General features: G+C 44.2%; 1 protein-coding gene across 2 annotated transcripts in view; it reads right to left on the reverse strand.

Moving 5' to 3' along the window:
• LOC126473602 (ubiquinone biosynthesis protein COQ9, mitochondrial) overlaps positions 1 to 24732 on the reverse strand; it is a 180517-nt gene that overhangs the window by 73270 nt on the left and 82515 nt on the right. For both annotated transcript variants that reach the window (XM_050100763.1, XM_050100764.1), the window contains exon 2: positions 16864 to 17067. In XM_050100763.1, the coding sequence (XP_049956720.1) occupies positions 16864 to 17067 (204 nt within the window). The remainder of the gene's footprint in view (positions 1 to 16863; positions 17068 to 24732) is intronic.

Here is a 24732-nt window from a genome sequence, read left to right on the forward strand (position 1 = left end):
TCAAATTCTGATGGTGGCAGGGTCAAATACAGGGAGTGAAAGGCTATTTGCAATGTGTACAGAAACCGTATGGAAGTTGTAAGAGTCGAGGGGCATCAAAGGGAGTGAGACAGGGTTGTAGCCTATCGCCGAAGTTATTTGATCTGTATAATGAGCAAGCAGTAAAGGAAACAAAACAAAAATTTGGAGTAGGAATTAAAAACCATGAAGAAGAATTAAAAACTTTGAGGTTTGCCGATGACATTGTAATTCTGTCAGAGACGGCAAAGGATCTGGAAGAGCAGTTGAATGGAATGGATAGTGTCTTGAAAGGAGGATATAAGATGAGCATCAACAAGAGTAAAACGAGGATAATGGAAGGTAGTCGAATTAAGTCAGGTGATGCTGAGGGAATTATATTACGAAATGAGATGCTTAAAGAAGTAGATGAGTTTTGCTATTTGGGGAGCAAAAGTAGAGAAGATATAAAATGTATATGGCAAGGAAAGCGTTTCTGAAGAGGAGAAATTTGTTACCATTGAGTATAGATTTAAGTGTCGGGAAGTCTTTTCTGAACGTATTTGCATGGAGTGTAGCCATGTATCGAAGCGAAACATGAATGATAAATAGTTTAGACAAGAAGAGAATAGAAGCTTTCGAAATGTGGTGGTACAGAAGAATGCTGAAAATTAGATGGGTAGATCATGTAACTTATGAGGAGGTACTGAATAGAACTGGGGAGAAGAGGAGTTTGTGGCACCCTGCCGCCGTTGGATATGCAGCTGCCAGCAGCAAGTCGTATACTCTTAGCTCACTTATTTGTTACATAGTTTAATTCTTAATTTCTTTGCGTGTTTTTGGTACTTGCATTGTTTAATTCATAAATTTCGGGCGTATCATAGTATTTGAGGGTTGTAGCATCGCATTTTAGTACCTGTATAGTGTAAAATCGCGTAGTCTCCTTCTGCCACCGAGCAGTGTGTCAGCAGTGCGCAAGCAGCAGCATTACTGCATCTATTAGGCAATCTTGTATTTTAATAACCATTTAAATTTTGTGTCGAATTGCTTGTGCTCCCTGTAGATTAGTTCAGACGTTCTTTGCGCAACAGTTTTTAGCATGGATAGGGACTGCAACTGCTGTGTTCGCAGGCTGAGTTGGCATCCCTTCACTCCCAGCTTCAGGCAGTGTTGGCTTCGGTCACACAGCTTGAGGCTGTTGCCAATGGGCATCACTGTGGGAGTCCGGATGGGGGTTTGTCGGGGACGGCCAGCTCATCCCACGCATCCCCCGATTGGACTACAACTGTGGCTGTCCGGGATACTGCCCACATTGAGGCTGATCCCTCACCTGTGGTAGAGTGGGAGGTCGTCTCGAGGTGTGGCAAGGGGCGAAAGACATTCCGGAGGGCTGAACAGAAGGCCTCTCCAGTTTATCTGACGAACCGGTTTCAGGCTCTGTCTCAGGCTGATACTGATCTTCGGCCGGACGTGGCTGCTTGTCCTGTTCCAGAGGTTGCCCCTCAGTCTGCATGATCCGGGCGGTCGCAAAGGGTGGGCTTACTGGTAGTTGGGAGCTCCAACGTCAGGCGCGTAATGGGGCCCCTTAGGGACATGGCAGCAAGAGAGGGGAAGAAAACCAATGTGCACTCCGTGTGCATACCGGGGGGAGTCATTCCAGATGTGGAAAGGGTCCTTCCAGATGTCATGAAGGGTACAGGGTGCACCCATCTGCAGGTGGTCGCTCATGTCGGCACCAATGATGTGTGTCGCTATGGATCAGAGGAAATCCTCTCTGGCTTCCGGTGGCTATCTGATTTGGTGAAGACTGCCAGTCTCGCTAGCAGGATGAAAGCAGAGCTCACCATCTGCAGCATCGTCAACAGGACTGACTGCGGACCTTTGGTACAGAGCCGAGTGGAGGGTCTGAATCAGAGGCTGAGATGGTTCTGCGACCGTGTGGGCTGCAGATTCCTCGACTTGCGCCATAGGGTGGTGGGGTTTCAGGTTCCGCTGGATAGGTCAGGAGTCCACTACACGCAGCAAGCGGCTACACGGGTAGCAGGGGTTGTGTGGCGTGGACTGGGTGGTTTTTTAGGTTAGACGACCTCAGGCAAGTACAGAAAGGGCAGCAGCCTCAAAGGGTGCGGGGCAAAGTCAGGACATGCGGGGACCAAGCAGCAATCGGTATTGTAATTGTAAACTGTCGAAGCTGCATTGGTAAAGTACCGGAACTTCAAGCGCTGATAGAAAACACCGAAGCTGAAATCGTTATAAGTACAGAAAGCTGGCTGAAGCCAGAGATAAATTCTGCCAAAATTTTTACAAATGCACAGACGGTGTTTAGAAAGGATAGATTGCATGCAACCGGTGGTGGTGTGTTTGTCACAGTTAGTAGTAGTTTATCCTGTAGTGAGGTAGAAGAGGATAGTTCCTGTGAATTATTATGGGTGGAGGTTACACTCAACAACTGAGCTAGTCTTAGGTGGAGATATCAATTTACCAGATATAGACTGGGAGACTCAGATGTTTAGGACGGGTGGTAGGGACAGAGAATTGAGTGACATTATACTGAGTGCACTATCCGAAAATTACCTCGAGCAATTTAACAGAGAACCGACTCGTGGAGATAACATCTTGGACCTACTGATAACAAACAGACCCGAACTTTCTGACTCTGCAAGTGCAGAACAGGGAATCAGTGATCATAAGGCCATTGCAGCATCCCTGAAAATGGAAGTTAATAGGAATATAGAATTTTAGAACATGTTTTTTGCTTGCCTATCATGTCGTTTTTGGGAACCCAGAATCTACTCTGTAGGAATCAACATGGATTCTGGAAACAGTGATAGTGTGAGACCCAACTCGCTTTATTTGTTCATGAGACCCAGAAAATATTAGATACAGGCTCCCAGGTAGATGCTATTTTCCTTGACTTTTGGTAGGCGTTCGATACGGTTCCACACTGTCGCCTGATAAACAAAGTAAGAGCCTACAGAATATCAGACCAGCTGTGTGCCTGGATCGAAGAGTTTTTAGCAAACAGAACACAGCATGTTGTTATCAATGGAGAGACATCTACAGACGTTAAGGTAACCTCTGGCGTGCCACAGGGAGTGTTATGGGACCATTGATTTTCACAATATATATAAATGACCTAGTAGATAGTGTCGGAAGTTCCATGCGGCTTTTCGCGGATGATGCTGTAGTGTACAGAGAAGTTGCAGCATTAGAAAATTGTAGCGAAATGCAGGAAGATCTGCAGCGGATAGGCACTTGGTGCAGGGAGTGGCAACTGACCCTTAACATAGATAAATGTAATGTATTGCGAATACATAGAAAGAAGGATCCTTTATTGTATGATTATATGATAGCAGAACAAACTCTGGTAGCAGTTACTTCTGTAAAATATCTGGGAGTATGCGTACAGAACGATTTGAAGTGGAATGACCACATAAAATTAATTGTTGGTAAGGCGGGTACCAGGTTGAGATTCATTGGGAGAGTCCTTAGAAAATGTAGTCCATCAACAAAGGAGGTGGCTTACAAAACACTCGTTCGACCTATACTTGAGTATCGCTCATCAGTGTGGGATCCGTACCAGATCGGGTTGAAGGAGGAGATAGAGAAGATCCAAAGAAGAGCGACACATTTCTTCATAGGGTTATTTGGTAACCGTGTTAGCGTTATGGAAATGTTTTGCAAACTCAAGTGGCAGACTCTGCAAGAGAGGCGCTCTGCATCGCGGTGTAGCTTGCTGTCAAGGCTTCGAGAGGGTTAGTTTCTGGATGAGGTATCGAACATATTGCTTCCCCCTACTTATACCTCCCAAGGAGATCACGAATGTAAAATTAGAGAGATTCAAGCATGCACGGAGGCTTTCAGACAGTCGTTCTTCCCACAAACCATATGCGACTGGAACAGAAAAGGGAGGTAATGACAGTGGCACATAAAGTGCCCTCCGCCACACACCGTTGGGTGGCTTGCGGAGTATAAATGTAGATGTAGATGTAGACTACAAGAAGGAATTGGTTGGTAGGACATGTTCTGAGGCATCAAAGGATCATCAATTTAGTACTGGAGGGCAAAAACTGTACAGTGAGACCAAGAGATGAATACAGTAAGCAGATTCAGAAGGATGTAGGTTGCAGTAGTTATGTGGAGATGAAGACGCTTGCACAGTATACAGTAGCATGGAGCGCTGCATCAAACCAGCCTCTGGACAGAAGACCACACTACTACTACTACTACTACTACTACTACTACTACTACTACTACTACATCATCACTAAAACAAAGACTTTTTCGCTGCGGAAGAATCTTCTCACATAATTCAAATCACCAACTTTCTCCTCCGAATGCGAAAATATTTTGTCGATGGCAACCTACACAGGGAGAAACAATCACCAAGATAAAATAAGGGAAATCAGAGCTTGTATGGAAAGATATAGATGTTCGATCTTTCTGTGTGCTATACGAGATTGGAATAATAGAGAATTGTGAAGGCTCTTCAATGAACCCTCTGCCAAGCATTTACATGTGATTTGCAAAGTATCCGTGTAGATGCAGACTGAGACGTAGCACACCTCTCCCTCATGCAAAGAGGGTGCCCAGGTGATGGAGGAGATGCCAGCAGCCCAATGAGAAACAAGCCCATTGGATCTAGAACAGTGGCAGCTAGTGTCAACGGTGGGGGTGGGACGATGTGGCAGTTGGTCATTGGAGCATACCATTGGAATGCGTGGGAACGTGGGCATGTCCGAGGGGTGGTGGGTTTGTGTAGTGCCCGACTACAGCACCAGCGAGGAGTGTACCGTCACTATCTCTGCGTCATTGTCAGGAGACAGGACCCAGTGTGGAGGAGATGGGGCTGGTCCCAAGAGTAGCAATGGCTGAGGCAATGATGGTGAAGGATCGGAACAGCAGGCTGCAAGAATGGACCAGAGGAGGGATGTGAGGTAGGCACACAATGGGACAGGGGCACTTCCACAGTAGGCGACGACGGGCTCGAGGAGGAGCACTGTGAGTCAGGCTGCAATGATGGGGGCTGCACCCACGAACTGGCAGCGAGTGGGGCCACATCAGATCACAGTGATGCAGCACCAACCTGTCAGCCATACGGACGTCACAAGGATGACACTTCCAGTGGTGGAGTACAACAGTGGCTGGTATCCACTTGCCCACATCAATGATCAAGGCATGAAGCAGACAGACAAACCCTACTGCAGCAGGTTAGGCGCAGGCCACAGTAGGTGGAAGAGCTTGCGTAGCTGCCAGCCGTGAAGCAACTCAGCTGGGCTCCACTCCCTCATAGGCGTGAAGCGATAGGTGCTCAGGAAATGGAGAAGGGCATCAACCAGCGAAGAATCCACAACAAACGTTTTCATTTGGGACTTAAAACCTACCCACTAGTAGTTGCGCCTTGCCATTCGATTGAAGGTTGAATGGCAGAGCCGTAACACGGCAAATGCCGTGGCGGGAACAAAACAATTGAAAGGTGTGAAAAACAAGCTGGGGCTCATTATCAGAAACTAAGGTACAAGGCAACCCCTCACGAAAAAAACTCTGAAAACCATACAAATTATGACCTCGGCTGATGCAGTGGAGACTAAGGAAACTGGGAAAATGCGTCCACAACAAGAGCCAGTAGGAATTAAAGAAGGGACCTGAAAAGTCTACACAAATGTGTTCCCATCACTGGCACAGAGCAGGCCAGGGGACAGACATGCCCTGGGAGCTGTCTGTTGTCAGGAACATGCTCACAACCTGTGACTAAACAGACAATTTCACTCCCAATCTCTGGCCAAAATACGTGTCCCTTAGCTAACACTTTAGTTTGTGAAATTCCTCCACGTCCCTGCTGGTGAAGGCATAGAACCTCGTGCTGCAATGCGGAGGAAATGGCAACTCTGGGAAGGAGGTCTTCCACGAACAGCAGCCCTGTTGACCAAACCGAACCAGCTGGTGAAGAAACGGATTGGTGACAACAGCAGTGCTAAGCACAAACTCATAATTGGGAAACCCTCAACCACAGTCTGCATTTCAACATCAAGATGGAAGCAAAGCATTTCTTCCTGACCGAAGTCAGGATAAGGGCTAACAGGAAGGCAAAACAAACCTTTCGCATTTACTTATTTAGACATAGGTTGAAAATGGATTTCATAATTGTAGCAAGACAAGAACAGCGCCTTGGGTTGTAAGTGATGTGCTGCCTTGTCAGGAAGGAAGTATGAGGGTTAAACAAGGAAACCCACAGTGTATGGTCAGTAATAAGGTGAAACTTGGAGTCATACAAGAAAACATGAAATTTCTGGAGAGCACAGGCAACAACATGAGACTCTTGTTCCACCTGGCAGTAACATTGCTTGGCCGGAGTGAGATACTTAGAGATGAAAGCAACAGGTCGTTCAGAGCTGTTGGCATATCAGTGAAGTACGACTGCACCGAGGCTGTACTGTAAGGTGTCAGTCACAAAACTATGTGCTCGCCTAGAAAGAAAGTACCTGAACAAGGGGCAGAGTAGTTTGGATTCCAACATTCGAAAAGCACGTTCTCAATCCAGGCTCCAGCATAAAGGCAAATTCTTGTGTAACAAGGCTTGCAACAAAGGGCTAATGTGGCAGTAATTTATGGCAGGAGGCTTCTTCCCTAGGGGAGCCCAAAGCTCTTCACGGACGAGCAGTGAGGCACAGACATAACAGTGGAGATGTGATCTGGCAGAGGGCGAACACCGTCCTGTGAGACATCGAATCCCAAGAATCCCAAATAAACACCAGAAGGTTGGGGGGGAGGGGGGGGGGAGCAGATATCGTGAGCCTGCTGACTGTAAGACAGAAAACAAAGAGTGCAAATTTTTCAAGTGACTGGCTGTGGAGGAGCCTGCTACAACAATATCATCCATATAATTAAAGCAAACCATAACTGGCATAGTCAATTGCTCTAAAAATCCTTGGAAAATAGCAGGGGCACGAGCCACTCCAAAAAGAATGCACAAATATTGATAGGGACCAAAATGAGTGTCCAATATCAGAACTCACTGAGAGTCTTTGACCACAGGAGTCTGTAAATATGCTTCAGACAAATCAATTTTAGGAAAGTACTGGCCACCTGATTTTTTCCCCAACAGTTCTTCCTGGAGTGGGAGAGGATACACATCTACAATTGACTGCAAACTGACAGTAATACTGAAGTCACCACAGAGGCGAAGTTTCCCCGACAGCTTCCGAACTACAACCAGTGGAGACGACCATTCCCTAGCCATAACAGATTGCACCACCGCCAGAGATTGAATTCTGTCCAAATCTGCTTTCGCTTCATCTTTCTGAGGGGCAGGAATAGGATGTGTACAATCAGAAAAGAGGCCGAGAGGTGGATTTGAAAAAAATGTAAACAAGGAAAATCATAGCATCCGAAAATAAGTCCAAATACTACTCACACAGTCTTCTCAATTCGGAATACAGTACCTGGCTGAACACAAGGTGAACTGCATCAGTCACAGAAAATACAAATGCCTGAAATACATCCATCCTGGCCAGGTTCTTGAGACTGGCATAAGCAACCACCAAAAATGTAATGGAACAAATGACTGATTTGTAAGAGGCAGATGCTGTAAAATGTCCCAGCAGGGCAATGTTCTGTTTATTATCACTGACCAGCTTCCTGTATGACGAGTGTCAACAGCAGTGAGCCTAAACTTATATATGTTTGAGAATTAAATATTGTCACTGCAGCACCTGTATCGACCTATAGCGTTTATCACCACCACTGCTTCCTCACACAAGCTATCTGTCCTACTAGGTACATCTTTTGACATTACTGCCACATCGCCCCATGCTTCAATTTGTCATCTGCTGCCTGAGAAACTTCAAAAGATTCTGCTATTTGCAAAACTTCTGAAAACGGGGGGTTTTCACACAGTAAAGCCCTCTGGCGCAGTTCCTTGTCCGCAGCTAAAAAGGTAATTGCATTGTGTACCATAGACAATGTACAAGAGTAAACTAGGCACAGGTACAAATTGACGCTTATGGCTAATGCAGTGAAGTTCAGTTGCCCAGGCACTGTTTGACTGGTTTGGTTTCGTTTGGCTCCGGTATAATTCACTCGTGCCACTACGACAAGCATTCTTTCGTGATGGTGGTCAGACAATAAATTGGACATGTGATCAAAAGTAAGAGCCGCCAGTTCTTGTAAAAGGGCAAACTGACACAGTAATTCATACATTTTAGACAGAATGCAAGAGAGGAATTAGGCTTTGCACAAACTCGAGTCTGTCACACCGAAAGCCAGAAAACGTTGTCTGAGTCTTGTTTTGTAAGCTTCCCAATGCTCGGCTGAATCATCAGACAGAGGAAAAGGGAGTGGATAGATCGGTGGAACGGTGCCCCATCTGCTAATGGAACCTGAAGAAGTGGTCACTGCTGAAGTAAGCTGTTCAATCAGGGCCGATGGCACAGTGTCCGTAATGACTAAATCTTACGAAACGGGCACGACTCGACAGTAGACGATGCAGCGGAGACCGTGCCTGTGTGTACACTTCCTGCAGGTGGCCTCTAGTGGCCAGCTCGCACTGATGAAGCTGGCGGTCGATTTACACGCACACGCACAGTAACATTAAACTCGGCACATTCACAACCACACACACTAGTAGCAGGATATGACCAAAAATCCTGCGCAATTGTAAAATAACAGCAATGTCCATAGCTACAACACTAAAAGAAGAAAGTTATTTCTGTTACTTATCACTAAGGCTCAGATCAGCTGTCTAGTCCATTTAATGACTCGTCGGCAATTTGCATGTCGACGGTGATGAAATGATGACGAGTACGACATGACACCCAGTCTCCGAATAGATAAAATCTCCAACTACTGGGATGGGTAGTGCGCGGTACAAAGAGGTGTGGTGTGAGGAGGGGGAGGGGGAGCAGGGTGGTGGAGAGGGACCAGGGTGGGGGAGAGGGGGCACGGTGGGGGAGAGGGGGCAGGGTGGGGGAGAGGGGGCAGGGTGGGGGAGGGGGGGGCAGGGTGGGGGAGGGGGAGCAGGGAGGGGGTGGGAGAAGATTCCAGTGCTGCCTTAGGTACACTTCAGCAGGCTGTGCTCGAGGGGGACAGAGGACTACGCAGAACTACACAGGTGTGCTGGAGGGACAGAAAGTGAGTGTGAGACTGAATTGGGATCAGGTAGGGGGTACAGAGCCAGATAAAGGCCAGAGGGGTAGTGGTACAAAGCATCTGCTGGAAGAAGAGTTCCCACATATACAACTCAGGAAAGGCAGTATTCAGTTTATAGCAACAACAAGAGCTGCAGGCACATTTAGTGACGGGTGGTACTGCGGCGCGATATCAATGTTGTCCTTGTCCTATGAGTATGAATGTCTTATTTCTAGTCGTTCAAGGTGTTCTGTTTTTTTCTGAACACGAGTGTAGCTATGTACATGAATAAGTCGTAACTACATAATCTTAAACAGTAGTGTCAGATCACACAAAATATATGAAAATGGAAATATCTGTAATGGAAATAAACCTTTATTAATTACTAATAACCTTTATCATTGAAACTATAATGAGTTACAGACAATCCTACATTAATCAGACTAAGTGGGCTTCCATTTACTCTTTTACAGTACAGGAGCACTATTTTTGAAGTCCCTCTTTTACTCTATCTCTAAATCCATCCTAAGTTGCCTGCTTGTGCCTTGTCATTAAGTACTCCTGTACATCTCACATTGTCACAAGCCTTATATTAACCCTGATCCATCCTAAGGACAATATAAAGAAAAGGATAGATTGCTACTCACCATATAGTGAAGACATTGAGTCACAGAGAGGCACAACGAAAGGACTGCTAAACAGGTAAGCTTTCAGCTCAAAGGTAGACAACACACACTCATTCATGTAAACACGACTCTCACACACATGACCATGTCTCTGGCTGCCAAGGATAGACTGTGAGCAACTGTGTGTTATGGAGGAAGCAATCTGTGTGGTGGGGGTTAGGAGACACTGTGGTGGGGACGGGGAAGGATAGCAGGGTAGGGTTGGGAGTCGGTAAAGTACTGCTTGTGGGAGCGTACAGGGACGACGTGGGAAGAGGCGTAGTCATGAAGTTTGACTGTGGGCCGGAGAGGGAGCAGAAATGAGAGAAGTAAAAAGACTGTGGGTGAGTTGGTGGACCAGAAGGCTTCATAGTGCCGGAGTGGGAACAGGGAAGGAGATAGGCACATGAAGCACAGTGACTAACAAAGGTTGAGGCCAGGAGGATTATGGGAACATAGGATATATTGCAAGGAGAGTTCCAACCTACACCTACGTTACATTAACATCTACATCCACACTCTGCAAACCACCATGAGCTGCATGGCCTAGGGTATATCCCATTGCACCACTTATTAGGGTTTCTTCTCATTCCATTTACATATGGAGCACAGGAACAATGATTGATTGAATGCTTCTGTGCATGCAGTAATTACTCTAATCTTATCCTCACTACCTCATGTGAGTGATACATAGGAGGTTATAGTATTTTCTTAGAGTAACCATTTAAAGCTGGTCTTTGAAACTTTGTTAACAGACTTTCTCTGGCTAGTTTACATCTATCTTCAAGAGTCTGTCAGTTCAGTTCCTTCAGTTTCCATGTGACACTCTCCCACAGATCAAACAAACTGTGACCATGTGTGCTGCCCTTCTCTGTATACGTTCAATATCCCCTATTAGTCCCATTTGATACAGATCCCACACTCTTCAGCAATATTCTGGAGCCAGTTGCACAAGTGATCTGTAAGCAATCTCCTTTGTAGACTGATTGCATTTCCGCAGTATTCTACTAATAAACCAAAGTCTACCACCCGCTTTACCTACAACTGATCCTATGTGATCATTGCATTTCATATCCTCACAATGTGTTACACTCAGGTACTTGCACGAGTTAGCCGATTCCAACAGTGACCCACATATACTCCACCCATATGATACTATGTTTTTTTCATTTTATGTAGTTCGTAATTCAGAAAAGAAGGATCCAGATGGCACAGGCAACTGAGTGGTCCACTTGTTTCTTGGGCACAGTTTGTTGTTGGCCATTCATGCAGAGAAACAGCTTGTTGGTTTTCATGCCCATGTAGAATGCAGCACAGTGGTTGCAGCTTAGCTTGTAGATCACATGACTGGTCTCACAGGTAGCCCTGCCTTTGATGGTATAGGTGATGCTTTTGACTGGACTGGAGCAGGTGGTGGTGGGAGGACGTATGGGGAAGGTCTTCCATCTAGGTCTATTACAGAGATATGAGCCACGAGGCAAGGGGTTGGAAGCAGGGGTGAAGCAGGGATGGATGAGGGTACTGTGTAGGTTTCGTGGATGGCAAAATACCACTGTGTGAAAGGTGAGAAGGATAGTGGGTAGAATATACCTCATTTCTGGGCAAAACGAGAGGTAGTCAAAACCTGGCAGATAACATGATTCAGTTCTGCAGTCTTGGGTGGTACTGAGCCCTGAGGGAAATGCTCCTTTGTGACTGGATGGTGGGACTTTGAGCAGTGGAGGATGACCGGAGAATAAGGCGTGCGAGATCTGTTTCTGTACAAGACTGGGAAGGTAATTTCACTCTGTGAAGGCTTCAGTGAGACCCTTGGTATATTTTGAGAGGGACTGCTTGTCACTACAGATGCGGCAGCAGCAGGTTGGTAGGCTGTATGGAAGGGATTTCTTAGTATGAAATTGGTGGCAACTGTCAAAGTGTAGGTATTGCTGGACGTTGGTAAATTTGATTTGGACAGAGGTACTGATGTAGCCATATCTGAGGTGGAGGTCAACATCAAGCAAGGTGGTTTGTTGGACTGAGGAGGACCAGGTGAAGCAAATGCGCGAGAAGGTGTTGAGGTTCTAGAGAAAAGCAGATAGGGTGTCCTCACCCTTGATCCAGATCATGAAGATGCCACCAATGAATCTGAACCAGGTGGATGTTTTGGGATTCTGGGTGGCTAGGAAGGATTCCTCCAGATGGTTCATGAATAGAATGGCATAGGTGTTGCCATGTAAGTGCCCATTGCGGTACCATGGATTTGTTTGTATGTAATGTCTTCAAAGGTGAAGTAATTTGCGTGAGGGTATAGTTGGTCATGGAGACCATGAAGGAGATTGTGGGCTTGGAACCAGACAGGCATTCAGAAAGGTAGTGTTCAATAGCGGCAAGGCTAAGGGCATTAGGGATGTTAGTGTAAAGGAAGTGGCATCAATAGCGATGAACAGGGCACCCTGTGGTAAGGGACAGGAACTGTTGAGAGTCAGTGGAGGAAATGGTTGATGCCTTTTATATAGGAGGATAAGTTATGCATAACAGGTTGAAACTGTTAGAGTAAGAAAGCAGAGATTATCTCAGTGAGGCAACAGTAACTGTCACAATGGGGCATCCTTGGTGATTGGATTTATGGACTTCATGAAGCATGTAGGAGGGCGAGGATTGGTAAGGGTGAGGGGAGATAGAATCAGGGGAGAGGCTCTGAAACGAACCTACAGATTTGTGGAGAGACTGGAAATCCTGATTTCTGGAATGGAGTCACTGTGGCAGGGTTTGTAGAGGGGCAAATCTGACAGCTGGCAGAGTCCTTCCACCAGGTAATCCTTGCGGTTCAAAACCACAGTGGTCGAAGTCAGGTTTTAAGTTGTGGATTGCAGTTCTGTCTGCAGATGTAAGGTTAGCTTGTATGTTGAAGGGTTTGGGGGATGACAATGAGAAAAGGTACAAGGTTAAGAAATTCTGGAAAGTTAACATGGGGTGACTGAGTGCAATGGGGGTGGATCACAACTGGATGGAGGAGTGAACTATGTTAGGCAGGATTCAACATTGGTTTTGAGTTCAGTACGATTGGTAGGGTTGGTGGTGAAAAAGTGTTCCCACTGTAGGGACCGAGAGAAGGATGGAAAGTCTTTAACGAGGCCAGCATAATCAAATTTGGGAATGGGGCAAAAGGTAAGGCCTTCAGAAAGGAGTGATACTTCTTTGGGACTAAGGCTTTCAGAGAAAAGGTTCAAGACTGTGTTTCGAGTCTATTTAGGTTCAGGAGTCTGTATGATGGTGGGAGGAAATTTTTGAGGGTGTGGTAAATGTAGTAGGTCTGTGAGGCAGGGTTTGTGAGCTATGAGGGTAGGTCAAGGAGGTTTGGAGACTGTTATCCAGGTGGTGAATAGTTGTAGTCCAAGGTGGGAGTAGGAGATGAACAGGGTGGAGAGTTTTTTGGGGTGTCACTGTATATGCCGTGCTAGTTCCTGGAGGACAAGAGTTTCAATGTGAGAGATGGGATACAGGAAACCAGGATTGCAAAGCAGGTGATAATTTTAGGGATGAAGAGGAGGTATTGCAAGGAGGCTTGGGCCTGATGTTTATGGTTTTGCAGAATCAGGTTGGTAAAAGGTATGGAGTAGATGAGTCTGAACACATGGAGGACATTGTGGAAGGAGGGTTGCAGCCAGAGAGGAATAATTTCATGGTAAGGCCATTATGGAGATTCCATGAGTCAGACAACAACACTGAAAGAGTATGCGGGACTGGTTTCTGGCTGTGGGTAAGAAACTTTGCTAAACTGTCACAGATGGCAGGAGCAAGGATCTACGGTGAAGGATAAGAAAATGTAAAAATATGTAAATAATATAGAAATAGATGTGAAAAAATTAGCAAAAATATGCAAAAATACATCGGAAAAGGACAGAATGGATGAAGCATGGGAAAGAAGATGAAATCTGAGGGAGTAGGGCCAATAGTGAAAGGTGAAAATGAACTGAAATTTACATGAAAGCACAGTGAGATCAAAGGATAAAAAAATAAAGGAAAATAAAAAGACTATAATGTGGTTTCCACATTGGTGGTATATGAGGAAGGGAGACGGTAGATGTGACTAAATTTGGTGAAGTTAGTATATGCGTACTGGAATCAGAGAGGAGAAAGAGTGGGGGTGGGGAGCGGGTTGGTGGGATAGCGTACAAGCCTGTGTGAAAAAGGAAGATACAGAGTTACACGAGAGTTACACAAGAGGAGTGATCAGTTTGAAGATCTAGGATTGATGACATTGGTTGGAGTAATGTGGGACACAAGATGCTGCACCAACAACCAGTGCAGTCACATAGCCATGTGTTGTCTGTGGACAGTCACATAGACGTGTGTTGTCTGTGGGTGGGACAGTTGATAATATGTGGCTTGTAAGTCAGAATGTGCGGTGCGGTTTGGAAGGCGACATGTAACACACAGGAGGAAAAAATGTCAAACCTACCAACCACCAGCAATACCTACACTTTGACAGCTGCCACCCATTCCATACCAAGAAGTCCCTTCCATGCGGCCCAGTCTCCCACGACCATTGCATCTGTAGTGACAAGCAGTACCTCCCAAAATATACCAAGTGTCTCACTGAGGCCCTCACAGACCAAAATTACTCTCCCAACATTGTATAAAATGTACATTATCTCTCCAGTCACCAGCTGCCCCCCAAAGTCCCACCGTTCAGCCACAAAGAAGCATTCACCTCTGTACTCAGTACCACCCAGGACCAGAGCAACTGAACCACATTCCCTGCCAGAGTTTTGACTATGTCTCATATGCCCTATAATGAGGAATGTCCTACCCACTATCCTTCTACTCATCCCACACTGGTACCCTGCCACTCACTAAACCTACACAATATCCTCGTCTGTCCCTACTCCACCCCTGTCCCCAACCTCTTGCCTCATGGCTCATATTCCCGTAAAATGCAAATGAAATGATCTTACGCACTCCTGGGGAAATTCGGATGCTGAGTGGCAAAGTCTTTCTTATTTCAACTGAAACCACATTGGATGACTCGGGTGTTGATGATGATGATGAAATTATGATGAGAACAACACAACACCCAGTCCCCAAGTGGAGAAACTCTTCATCTTGGTCAAGAATCGAACCCGGGTCCGCTGCATGGCAGTCAGATGCACTAACAACAGAGCTGAAGGGGTGGACTATATCCCTGTAATAGATGTGGATGCAAGACCTGTCTCGTACATCCCTTCACCACCACCTACTCCAGTCCAGTCACTAGAATCACCTATCCCATCAAAGACGGGGCTATCTGTGAAACCAGTGATGTTATCTACAAGCTAAGCTGTAGTCATTGTGGTGTGTTCTACACGGGCATGACAAACAATAAGCTGTCTTTCTACATGAATGGCCACTGAAAACTGTGGTCAATAAACAGCTGTTCAATGGCTACTTCACAGCCTGCATTATCCTGATCCTTCCTACCAATACTAGCTTTTCTGAACAGTGAGGGTCAGAATTGTCCCTACAATATACTCTAAGTTCCCGTAACACCCCTGGCCTCATCCTTCTTAGTCACTGTCCTTCACTCACCTATCCCGTTTCCTGTTCCCACTCCAGAATCCCGTTTCCTGTTCCCACTCTAGAACTACACAGCCTTATATTCCACCAACAAACCCACCGTCTTGTTACTTCTCCCCCCCTCGCCACATAACCTCCAATCTGCACCTAACTACATTACCCTCTCCACACCACATACCTGTGTGCTCTAACTCCACCCTGCTACCCCCCCCCCCCCCCCCCCCCCCCTCCCCAACTACACTGCTTCTCCCACCATCTACAGTTGCTCACAGTCTGGCCTTGGCAGGCAGAGACAGTGCTCGTGTGTGTGTTTGGGTATAGTATCTACTTTGGGAAAAGGCATTTTGATTGAAATCTTACTTGTTTAGCAAGCAGTCTTTTGTCGTGCCTGTCTGCAACTCAACATCTCCACTATATGACAAGTAGCAGTCTATCCTTTTCATAATACTGTCATCATTCCATCCTGTATTTTCCATTCTTTCATCCACTATAAAAATATTATACGAATAGTGGGTTTGGTGTTGGCACACAGGGTACTACCCTGAATGAAACTCACAGTTTCAAGAACATACGTATGTGGTACTGGCAAGACATTCAGTCCGAGAAAGAGACTTCATGTACTAGAAGGTAATGAAACTTCCTTCACTGATTTAGTAATTCATTTATGCATGAGGAATAGTTCTCTGTGTTTTACACTCCCGAAAGGAATACCGTATGAGAAAAATGAGTGTACACCTGCAGTGTACATTGTTTTGAGTGTTTTAATGTCACAGACTTTTCTGTGTACATAAAGCATAATTACCATTACTCTTAATCTGTGTAGATTAGAAGCAGTCATTAGTGTTCTTGAAAGCCTGCAGTGGTAGATTCTGTGTCTTACATGTAACTTGTCTTGTTCCACATCCCTGGCAGCTCTGCTTCATGTGGAATTTACAGAACATCATGCATGAATGAATGATGGATGAACGCAGGTGACTCCCTTTGGTGGAAGAAGTTTTCACTATCATGGTTTGATCAGCAGCAGGAGAACAGGTGGTCACATAAAATTTCTGATCACAAGACCTTCTGCCAGTACCCTGAATTACATTCAGTGTTGATGGTGATCTGGGCTTCAGATGCAGACTTAAGTCTTGTGGTCCCAATGGTGTTAATTGAGAGAAGTTTGTTAGCTGCTCTCGTAAACTCTTTCCAATTCAGTAGCTGAAAAAATCCCTCAGCTTCTCTCAGCCAACAATGCAATGCGACATTTTTTCTTTTCACTGGTGAAAAATGTGTAATCAACAACCCAGAAGCCATGATACAATAAACAGTGTATTTGCATAGACAACTGATACCACACAGAGGCTGAGGACTGAAGGGATATAACAGACTCAGCACAAAACTGCCTCAGACTTGCTCAAGTAATGATCTATTACCTATAGCACCATTCTGGTTTAGTTAAGGCACACTATTAATTGAATTTATTACTTTTGCATACTTGCAATTGCTGTAACTGAAATTATGACTCTTTGCACTTAAAAAAATGTCAAACACATACCTGCAGCTATTGCATGTTTTGTCCAGCCATACTGCAAAACGTACGGTAGTGCCGCTGTTAAGATTTTGTCCTCCAATTTCTTCTGCTCTTCCATTCTTTCAACATTACCATTTGAAAATTCTTCACCTGATGATGCTGACTTTCCATCAGTAGCAACAGCACGAGAATGCCTCCACAGCGAAGTTGCCCACAGGCCTCGAACTCCTGGGGAAAAGTAAGTATGTAGAGAAACTGGGTCAGTGCTGTCTAATGTTACATGGAAGCTTGTTGAGTACTTTTGCACCAGAGTACATAACTCCACTCTGACTAGCACAAAAGTTGTTTGCATGTCTTATTTTGTTCAGCAGAATCAAACAGTGGATGGCCAGAATGGAGTAACAACAATGTGGAAAGGACAGATTGCTGCTCACTACGTAGGCCTTAGCACCCAGTGATGGTGGCTGTGTGCGCGAGTTGTGCTTGTTCAAGTTTTCTACTTCCAAAGAGCCTTGTTCAGAAGCTAAAATATTTCTAGCAATCCTTTTCATTGTGTGTGTGGGGGGGGGGGGGGCAGGTTGGGGGGGGGGGGGGGCTCTGTGGTGATTAGCAATTTGTCCTTTCCACATTGCTGTTTTTAGTTTTTATGTAGCTCACAGATCTGTTGCAACCAAGTTTTCATCGTCAGCAACAAAACCATCAAGGAGGAAATGTATTAGGAAGAGAATGCAAGTATTCTAAAATCCTTAAACAAGTATCTGCAACATTATACAATATTCTTTGATGTCACTTTTATATAATAAATACTTAACTTTCTTTATGCTTACTGCCCACAAGATATTTCAGTGTGACAATAGGGAGGGAAAATGTGCAAATTAAGCCACAACCTTTATATTTAGGTCACTACAATGATAGAGGCTACCCAGTTAAAACATGCTGAGCTGTGCTTCTTCCCTATACACCAAAGAATTTTGCAGTGTTGCGTGTAGTATATGACCATTAACTTCTACTTCAGGCGTTGTCACAGGACTACTCAGAAACCTTCACAATAAATTTTGTTGGCTATGACAGCTGCACTACCATACATCAATATTTAAAAAATAAAAAAATGTTTCAGTGAAGCCATTCATTGCTGTTCATATTTCAACCATACTTACAGTTGTCCAGAAGCAGACACATGCAATGTTTCACAGAGCATACTACAGACACATATATAAGGCAGCTCAGTGGTAAAGTGTAAGACTACAAATCCAAAGGTCTCAGGTTCGATCCCCAGTCAGTTCTAGGATTTTTATCTGTAAGTGATGTGAATAATCACGAACTGCACCGTGGTCAGGAAGCTGCGTTAATGTGTAGGTCCCCTTATAACTTGCTGAGTAAGTCAGTTCAAAGATCAGGGGAAGGCGATGGCATACCACCTCCGACAGGATTGTGTCTAGTAAAGCACTGTGGTGTTCATAACAGTCTTTAGACTGATGACAGCCTTAGTTAACAAATTGACTGCCTCAAGCTTAGTGACGGATGTTTCACCATCAGGCCAGGCCACACATACAGTGTGAAGCATGAGGCTCTGGTGGCCACATAGCAGTTGACGTGTTAACCAATGAAATGTGAACTTCCTTATAAAATTACATGTAAGGGATATAACAGACTCAGCACAGACTAGCATTTTCAATTGGCTTTTTCTCATTTCGATGACACTCTCTCTCTCATGAATCAAACACATCTGTATACATTTAATAACCCATTTTAGTCCTCTCTGGCATAGGTTCCACAAATGTGAGCAATATTCTCAAATGGGACACTGAAGTAATTTGTAAGCAGTCTCGTTTAAAGACTGGCTGCATTTTCCCAGTATCTTGCTAATGAATTTAAGTCTGACACCTGTTTTAGCTACGAATGCATCTATGTAACCATTCTGTATCATAACCTTACAAATTATTTCACCCAAGTTTTTGTATGAGTTGACTGATTCTAACTAGGAATCACTGATACTGTGTCACAGAATAAAATGTTTAATTTTGTAAAATGCATTACTTTGTGTTTCTCTGCATTAAAACCAAGCTGGTAATCTGTACACCACTTTAAAATCTTGTCAATATCTGGTAGAGCATTTCTGCAGCTTTTCTCAGACGGTAGTTCATTATAGATAACTGCATCTACAAAAAGTCCAAGGTTACTGTTAATAGTAAATGTCCACAAAATAAATAATGCACAACATGAACAACAAGAATCTCAACAAACTTTCATGGACATACCTAAAGTTACTTCTACGTTTGTCAATGACACTTTGTCTGAGGTAACATGCTGCACCCTGCCTAATGAGAACTCCTCACTCCAGCTGCAAATTTTGTTTGGTACCCTATAATCACACTTTTTATTAATAAATGTTGGCAGAAGTGATCCACAAAGTTGACAAGGAGGTCATTCTGTTTGAAATTCTTCTTTATGTTTGATCTCAGACTACAGGGTGCGTCAAAAAAATGTATACACACTTTGAACTGTCATAGACAATTTATTTCCCGTTCTACAAGGTTAAATATCTTTGAGAAAGTAATGTTATGTTTCTTCAACAGGTGGCAGCAGTGGCAAGGAAGTAACTGCAACATGGCAGACATGCATTTGAGCTTTGAAGCGCAGAAGCAGATAATTAAGTGGTCCTGGAGGTTTGAGAATGTAGCTGTGGTTCGAAGACAGTGGAGAAGTGAGTATGGTACAGAACCACCTTCAAGGGTAACAGTTACATGTCTATGAGACAAAATCAAAATTCATGGAACAGTGTGTGATGTGCATAAAGGTCGATCAGGGCGACCTCGTACAGCTACAAGTGATGATTCCACAACTGCGATCTTGGAACTGTTTCAGCATTCGCCTCAAAAATCTTCAAGGCAAGCGGCACGTGAGAGTAATGTAAGTGCTAGTAGTGTGCTACGCATTCTAAAGAAAGGCAAGTTTCATGTGTACATTCCAAGGCTGGTGCAGCAGCTAAGTGACGATGATCCGGGTTGAAGGTTAGAATTTTGTGAATGGGTTCAGCAGATGGTGAGACGTGAACTGGGATTTATGGGTAGCACAATTTGGTTGGATGAAGCCCAATTCAAACTCAATGGAACTGTCAATAGGCACCATTGTGTGTACTGGGCTGAAGATAATCCTAACATAACAGTTGAAAAGGCTATGAATTTGCCTGGTGTAAATGTGTGGTGTGGTTTGTCTGCAAGGGGACTCACTGAGCCTTTCCGCTTTGAAGGTACTGTTACTGGAGAAACGTACCTAACAATGCTTCCTCCATATTCCCTGCCATTCATGCATTATACGGTAATGATGAGTTTTATTTCCAACAAGATGGCACCCCGCCACACTATCATAGGGACGTACGAGCATACCTGGATCACAATGTGCCAGGCCAGTGGATAGGACGCAAGGGTTCAATAGAGTTTCCTGCACGCTCTCCAGACCTCACACCGCTGGATTTCTTCTTATGGGGCACAGTAAAAGATGAGGTGTACAAACATAAACCACGTAACCTGGACACACTTTGGAATGAGATTCAGGCTGTGTGCGCAGAAATCTCATTGGACACTTTGGTACTTTGTACGAAATCAGTGGTGACTCGTACTCAGAAATGAATTGATGCTGAAGGCCACCAGTCTGAACATTAATCACATTTGCAAAGTACATTTATTTTTCCAACTGGACTTTAAGCTTTCCATTTCCAGAAACTTAAAATTGTAGAACGGGAAATAAATTTTCTATGGCGCTTCAAAGTGTGTATACATTTTTTTGATGCACGCTGTATATACTAAGACTCTACAACAGATGGATGTCAGTGAAACTGGACAATAATTTTGTGGATCGCTTCAATTACTCTTCTTGTAGCAAGTGAGAGTCAAGCCACTGGACTCAGTTTTTTGTTCGAGGTAGCTACGGTAGGATAGGGTTAAAAAAGGGGAAATAATGTAGCTCCATATTATCTGCAGAGTCTGATAGGTATTCTATGAGATCATAAAATTAATTAGCAGTTTTAGTCGTTTTTTTAATGCCACTGGCATTAATGTCTATACCACTCATATCTGCATTGGTGAGAGAAATAAACTGGTGCAGCACTTTTTTGTCTTCCTCTATGAAAGAACATTTGAAATGGAGTTAAATTTTCTGCTTTAGCTTTTCTGCTTGCAATTCTAGTTCCTCTGTCATCTGCAAGTGTCAGGACATAACTTTTGTGCCACTGACAGACTTTGCATATCAGAGAGAGTTCTTTGGGTTTTTATTAAATTCTGGTATGGTTATCACGGAACCTTCACAAACTACCCTCTCAACTCCACACACACTTAATTCATCATCAATCAATCTACAGCTCAATGTTTTGTTTTACACCTATTATGCAATAGTTATCGTTTCTTTGGAAAAAAAAAATTCAGAGTGATCATATGCCTGGAAGGTCCCTCCCATCATGAACTTTTCTACTAGGGGCATATCTATCTAGTGTATGGTCACTGCTTTAAATCTGTGCACCTGCCCAGTAATAAATGTTTTAAGTTCCTCTTCCTGACATGACATAACTACTTCTTACATGTTGTTGTTGTTGTTGTTGTTGTTGTCTTCAGTCCTGAGACTGGTTTGATGTAGCTCTCCTTGCTAATCTATCCTGTGCAAGCTTCTTCATCTCCCAGTACCTACTGCAACCTACATCCTTTTAAAGCCGCTTAGTTATTTATCTCTTGGTCTCCCTCTACAATTTTTACCCTCCACGCTACCCTCCAATGCTAAATTGGTGATCCCTTGATGCCTCAGAACATGTCCTACGAACTGGTCCCTTCTTCTTGCCAAGTTGTGCCACAAACTCCTCTTCTCCCCAATTCTATTCAATACCTTCTCATTAGTTATGTGATCTACCCATCTAATCTTCAGTATTCTTCTGTAGTACCACATTTCGAAAGCTTCTATTCTCTTCTCATCCAAACTATTTATCGTCCATGTTTCACTTCCATACATGGCTACACTCCATACAAATACTTCCAGAAATGACTTCCTGACACTTAAATCTATACTCGTTGTTAACAAATCTCTCTTCTTCAGAAACGCTTTCCTTGGCATTGGCAGTCTACATTTTATACCCTCTCTACTTTGACCATCATCAGTTATTTTGCTCTATAAATAGCAAAACTCCTTTACTACTTTAAGCTTCTCATTTCCTAATCTAATTCCCTCAGCATCACCCGACTTAATTAGACTACATTCCATTATCCTTGTTTTGCTTTTGTTGATGTTCATCTTATATCCTCCTTTCAAGACACTGTCCATTCTGTTCAACTGCTCTTCCAAGTCCTTTGCTGTCTCTGACAGAATTACAATGTCATTGGAGAACCTCAAAGTTTTTATTTCTTCTCCATGGATTTTAATACCTACTCCGAATTTTTCTTTTGTTTCCTTTACTGCTTGCTCAATATACAGATTGAATAACATCGGGGAGAGGCTACAACCCTGTCTTACTCCCTTCCCAACCACTGCTTCCCTTTCGTGCCCCTTTACTCTCGTAACTGCCATCTGGTTTCTGTACAAATTGTAAATAGCATTTTGCTCTCTGTATTTTACCCCTGCCACCTTTAGAATTTGAAAGAGAGTATTCCAGTCAACATTGTCAACCTTCTTACATAGCTTGCTGAAACTGTAAATCTTTTTGCTTGTGTTAGTTGTCCTCTGTACTTTGGTAACAACTGCCCGATGGTCACTGATGCCAATTTCAACCTAGATGTACTTAAAGAGGTCATGTGTATTTGTTGCCATAAGGGTCAATATATGTCTATCACGAGTGGGCTACCAAACTATCTGTCCTAGGTCGCTTTTGATAAATGCATTTACTGGTGTTAAGCAGTATGTCTTGGCACACCCAACAATTACAAAACTGTAACCATCCCAGTTGGCTGTTGCATAATTTAAGCCACTTCCATTGATCACTGTATGACTGATGAATTTAGGTGCTAGCAAATGGAGGTTTTCCCTAAATTTTTCCGTTACACCTGCAGGTGACTCCGGTAGTTGATACAAAGATCCAGTTGTAAGCGTACGTCCACCCTTGATACAGAGTATTGGCCAAACAATCTCGCATGCAGCTTCAATTTCTGTCTCTGTGAATTTGAGCTGTTCTGCAACAAATACGCCAACTACATTTCTTATTTGCCTATCCTTTCAATATAAGTTTAGATTAACCCAAAATTTCTCGTTGTTGTCGATATCAGGTTTTCAACAGCTTCCTATACCTAGTGTTATACACTGTTCAGTCATGTTAATGAGACCATTGCCTACGTTCAAGGTTAACATGCAATAACTACTCACGGATGGCAGGTGGCAGCACTGGTAGTGAAAGCTATATAAAGCATATTGAAGGCAAGCAGAACACAGTGCAATTGTCATCGTAGTGCAGAAATAGATGATTTATCTGACGTCATAAAGGGAATGACTATTGGCTTTCGGGCCAGGGTGGAAGCATTTCCGAAATACCTAAGCTTGTGGACTATTCGTGTGCCACTGTGGTTAAAATATACCACACATTGCAGGGGTGAACAACGGCTGCGGAGATGTGTAGGGGCAAATAGACCTGTAACTGTTGAGGAACTGACCGCCCAGATGAACCAAGGGGCTACCAACAGTGTCTCTTAAATGACTGTCCAACAAACATTGCTGCATATGCGCCTCCACAGCAGATGCCCGGTTCACGCACCCACATACTTTTCATTGGTGATGAAGGTTGGAATTTGCAACCCAGTTGTCCACCGAGTGGCGACAGATGAACTTTTCAGATAAATCGTGTTTCACACTCCATCAGACAGATGGCCGCTGGCACGAAAGTCTGAAAGCAACAACCCTGCAACAATTGTTGGAAAAGTCCAGACTGGAGGAGGAAGCATTATGGTCTTTGGAATGTTTTTGTGGCCTTCCTTGGGTAATCTCATCTTTCTTGAACACACAAAGGAACAACACAGATATGCGTCTATCTCTGGGGACCACATCCACCTGTACATGCAGTTTGTCTTTCCTCAGCACAGTGGCATCTACCAGCACCAGGACAATGCAACATGTTGCACAACTCACAGTGTATATGCACCAGAGTGAGTTTACTGTACTCCCTCAGCCACCAGACTTCCCAGATTTAAACCCAACGTGTGTGACGAACTGGATTCAGTTGTACACACCACAGATCCTCAATCAGGAGACACAGTGCAGCTGGGCAAGGTGCTGGAGTCGGCATGGTTCCATATCTCTACCAGTACCTTACAGAGTCTCACTGACACACTGCCTGCACATCTCACAGCTGTCCACACTGCAAAAGATGGTTATTCAGGCTTTTAATATGTGGCTGCATTAATGCGACTGGACTGTGTACTAACTCCACTGCTTTTAATGAGCGATTCTAAATACATGGCTATGTTGTGAATGTTCTAGCAATTAATCATTAGGATTTTTATAGCTGTGGGGGCAATTTATTTTAATTTCATCTAAAAACTGCGGGGTCTCCCAGAGCTAACCTTATCTGGACTGGATGAGGAATGACTGACGGTACAAACACCTGTGTGCACCACACACACAGTCAATCATCCGGGTATCAGACACTGATACACAGTGCACACCAAATCCACTGAAGTGGACGCTACAATTCTTAACCCTAAGGCACAAGTCCAGGAAGTCACCACTTAGCTTTTCACAGAACCTCTGAAGTTTCTGGTTCCGACCTTTTTACTCGTCTCTGAACCAGTAGGCCCAAATTAGTTCTGGGAACAATGCTGCACATTGTGAGCTTCATTAAAACTCCATGAGCAAAGCTGGTCTTCTATAACCACTCAGCATGTTGAACGAGACCTCCAGGCAAACACACAGAGTGTACAAAGTGATCCC

Source organism: Schistocerca serialis, chromosome 4, assembly GCF_023864345.2.
Source record: "Schistocerca serialis cubense isolate TAMUIC-IGC-003099 chromosome 4, iqSchSeri2.2, whole genome shotgun sequence".
NCBI lineage: Eukaryota > Metazoa > Arthropoda > Insecta > Orthoptera > Acrididae > Schistocerca > Schistocerca serialis.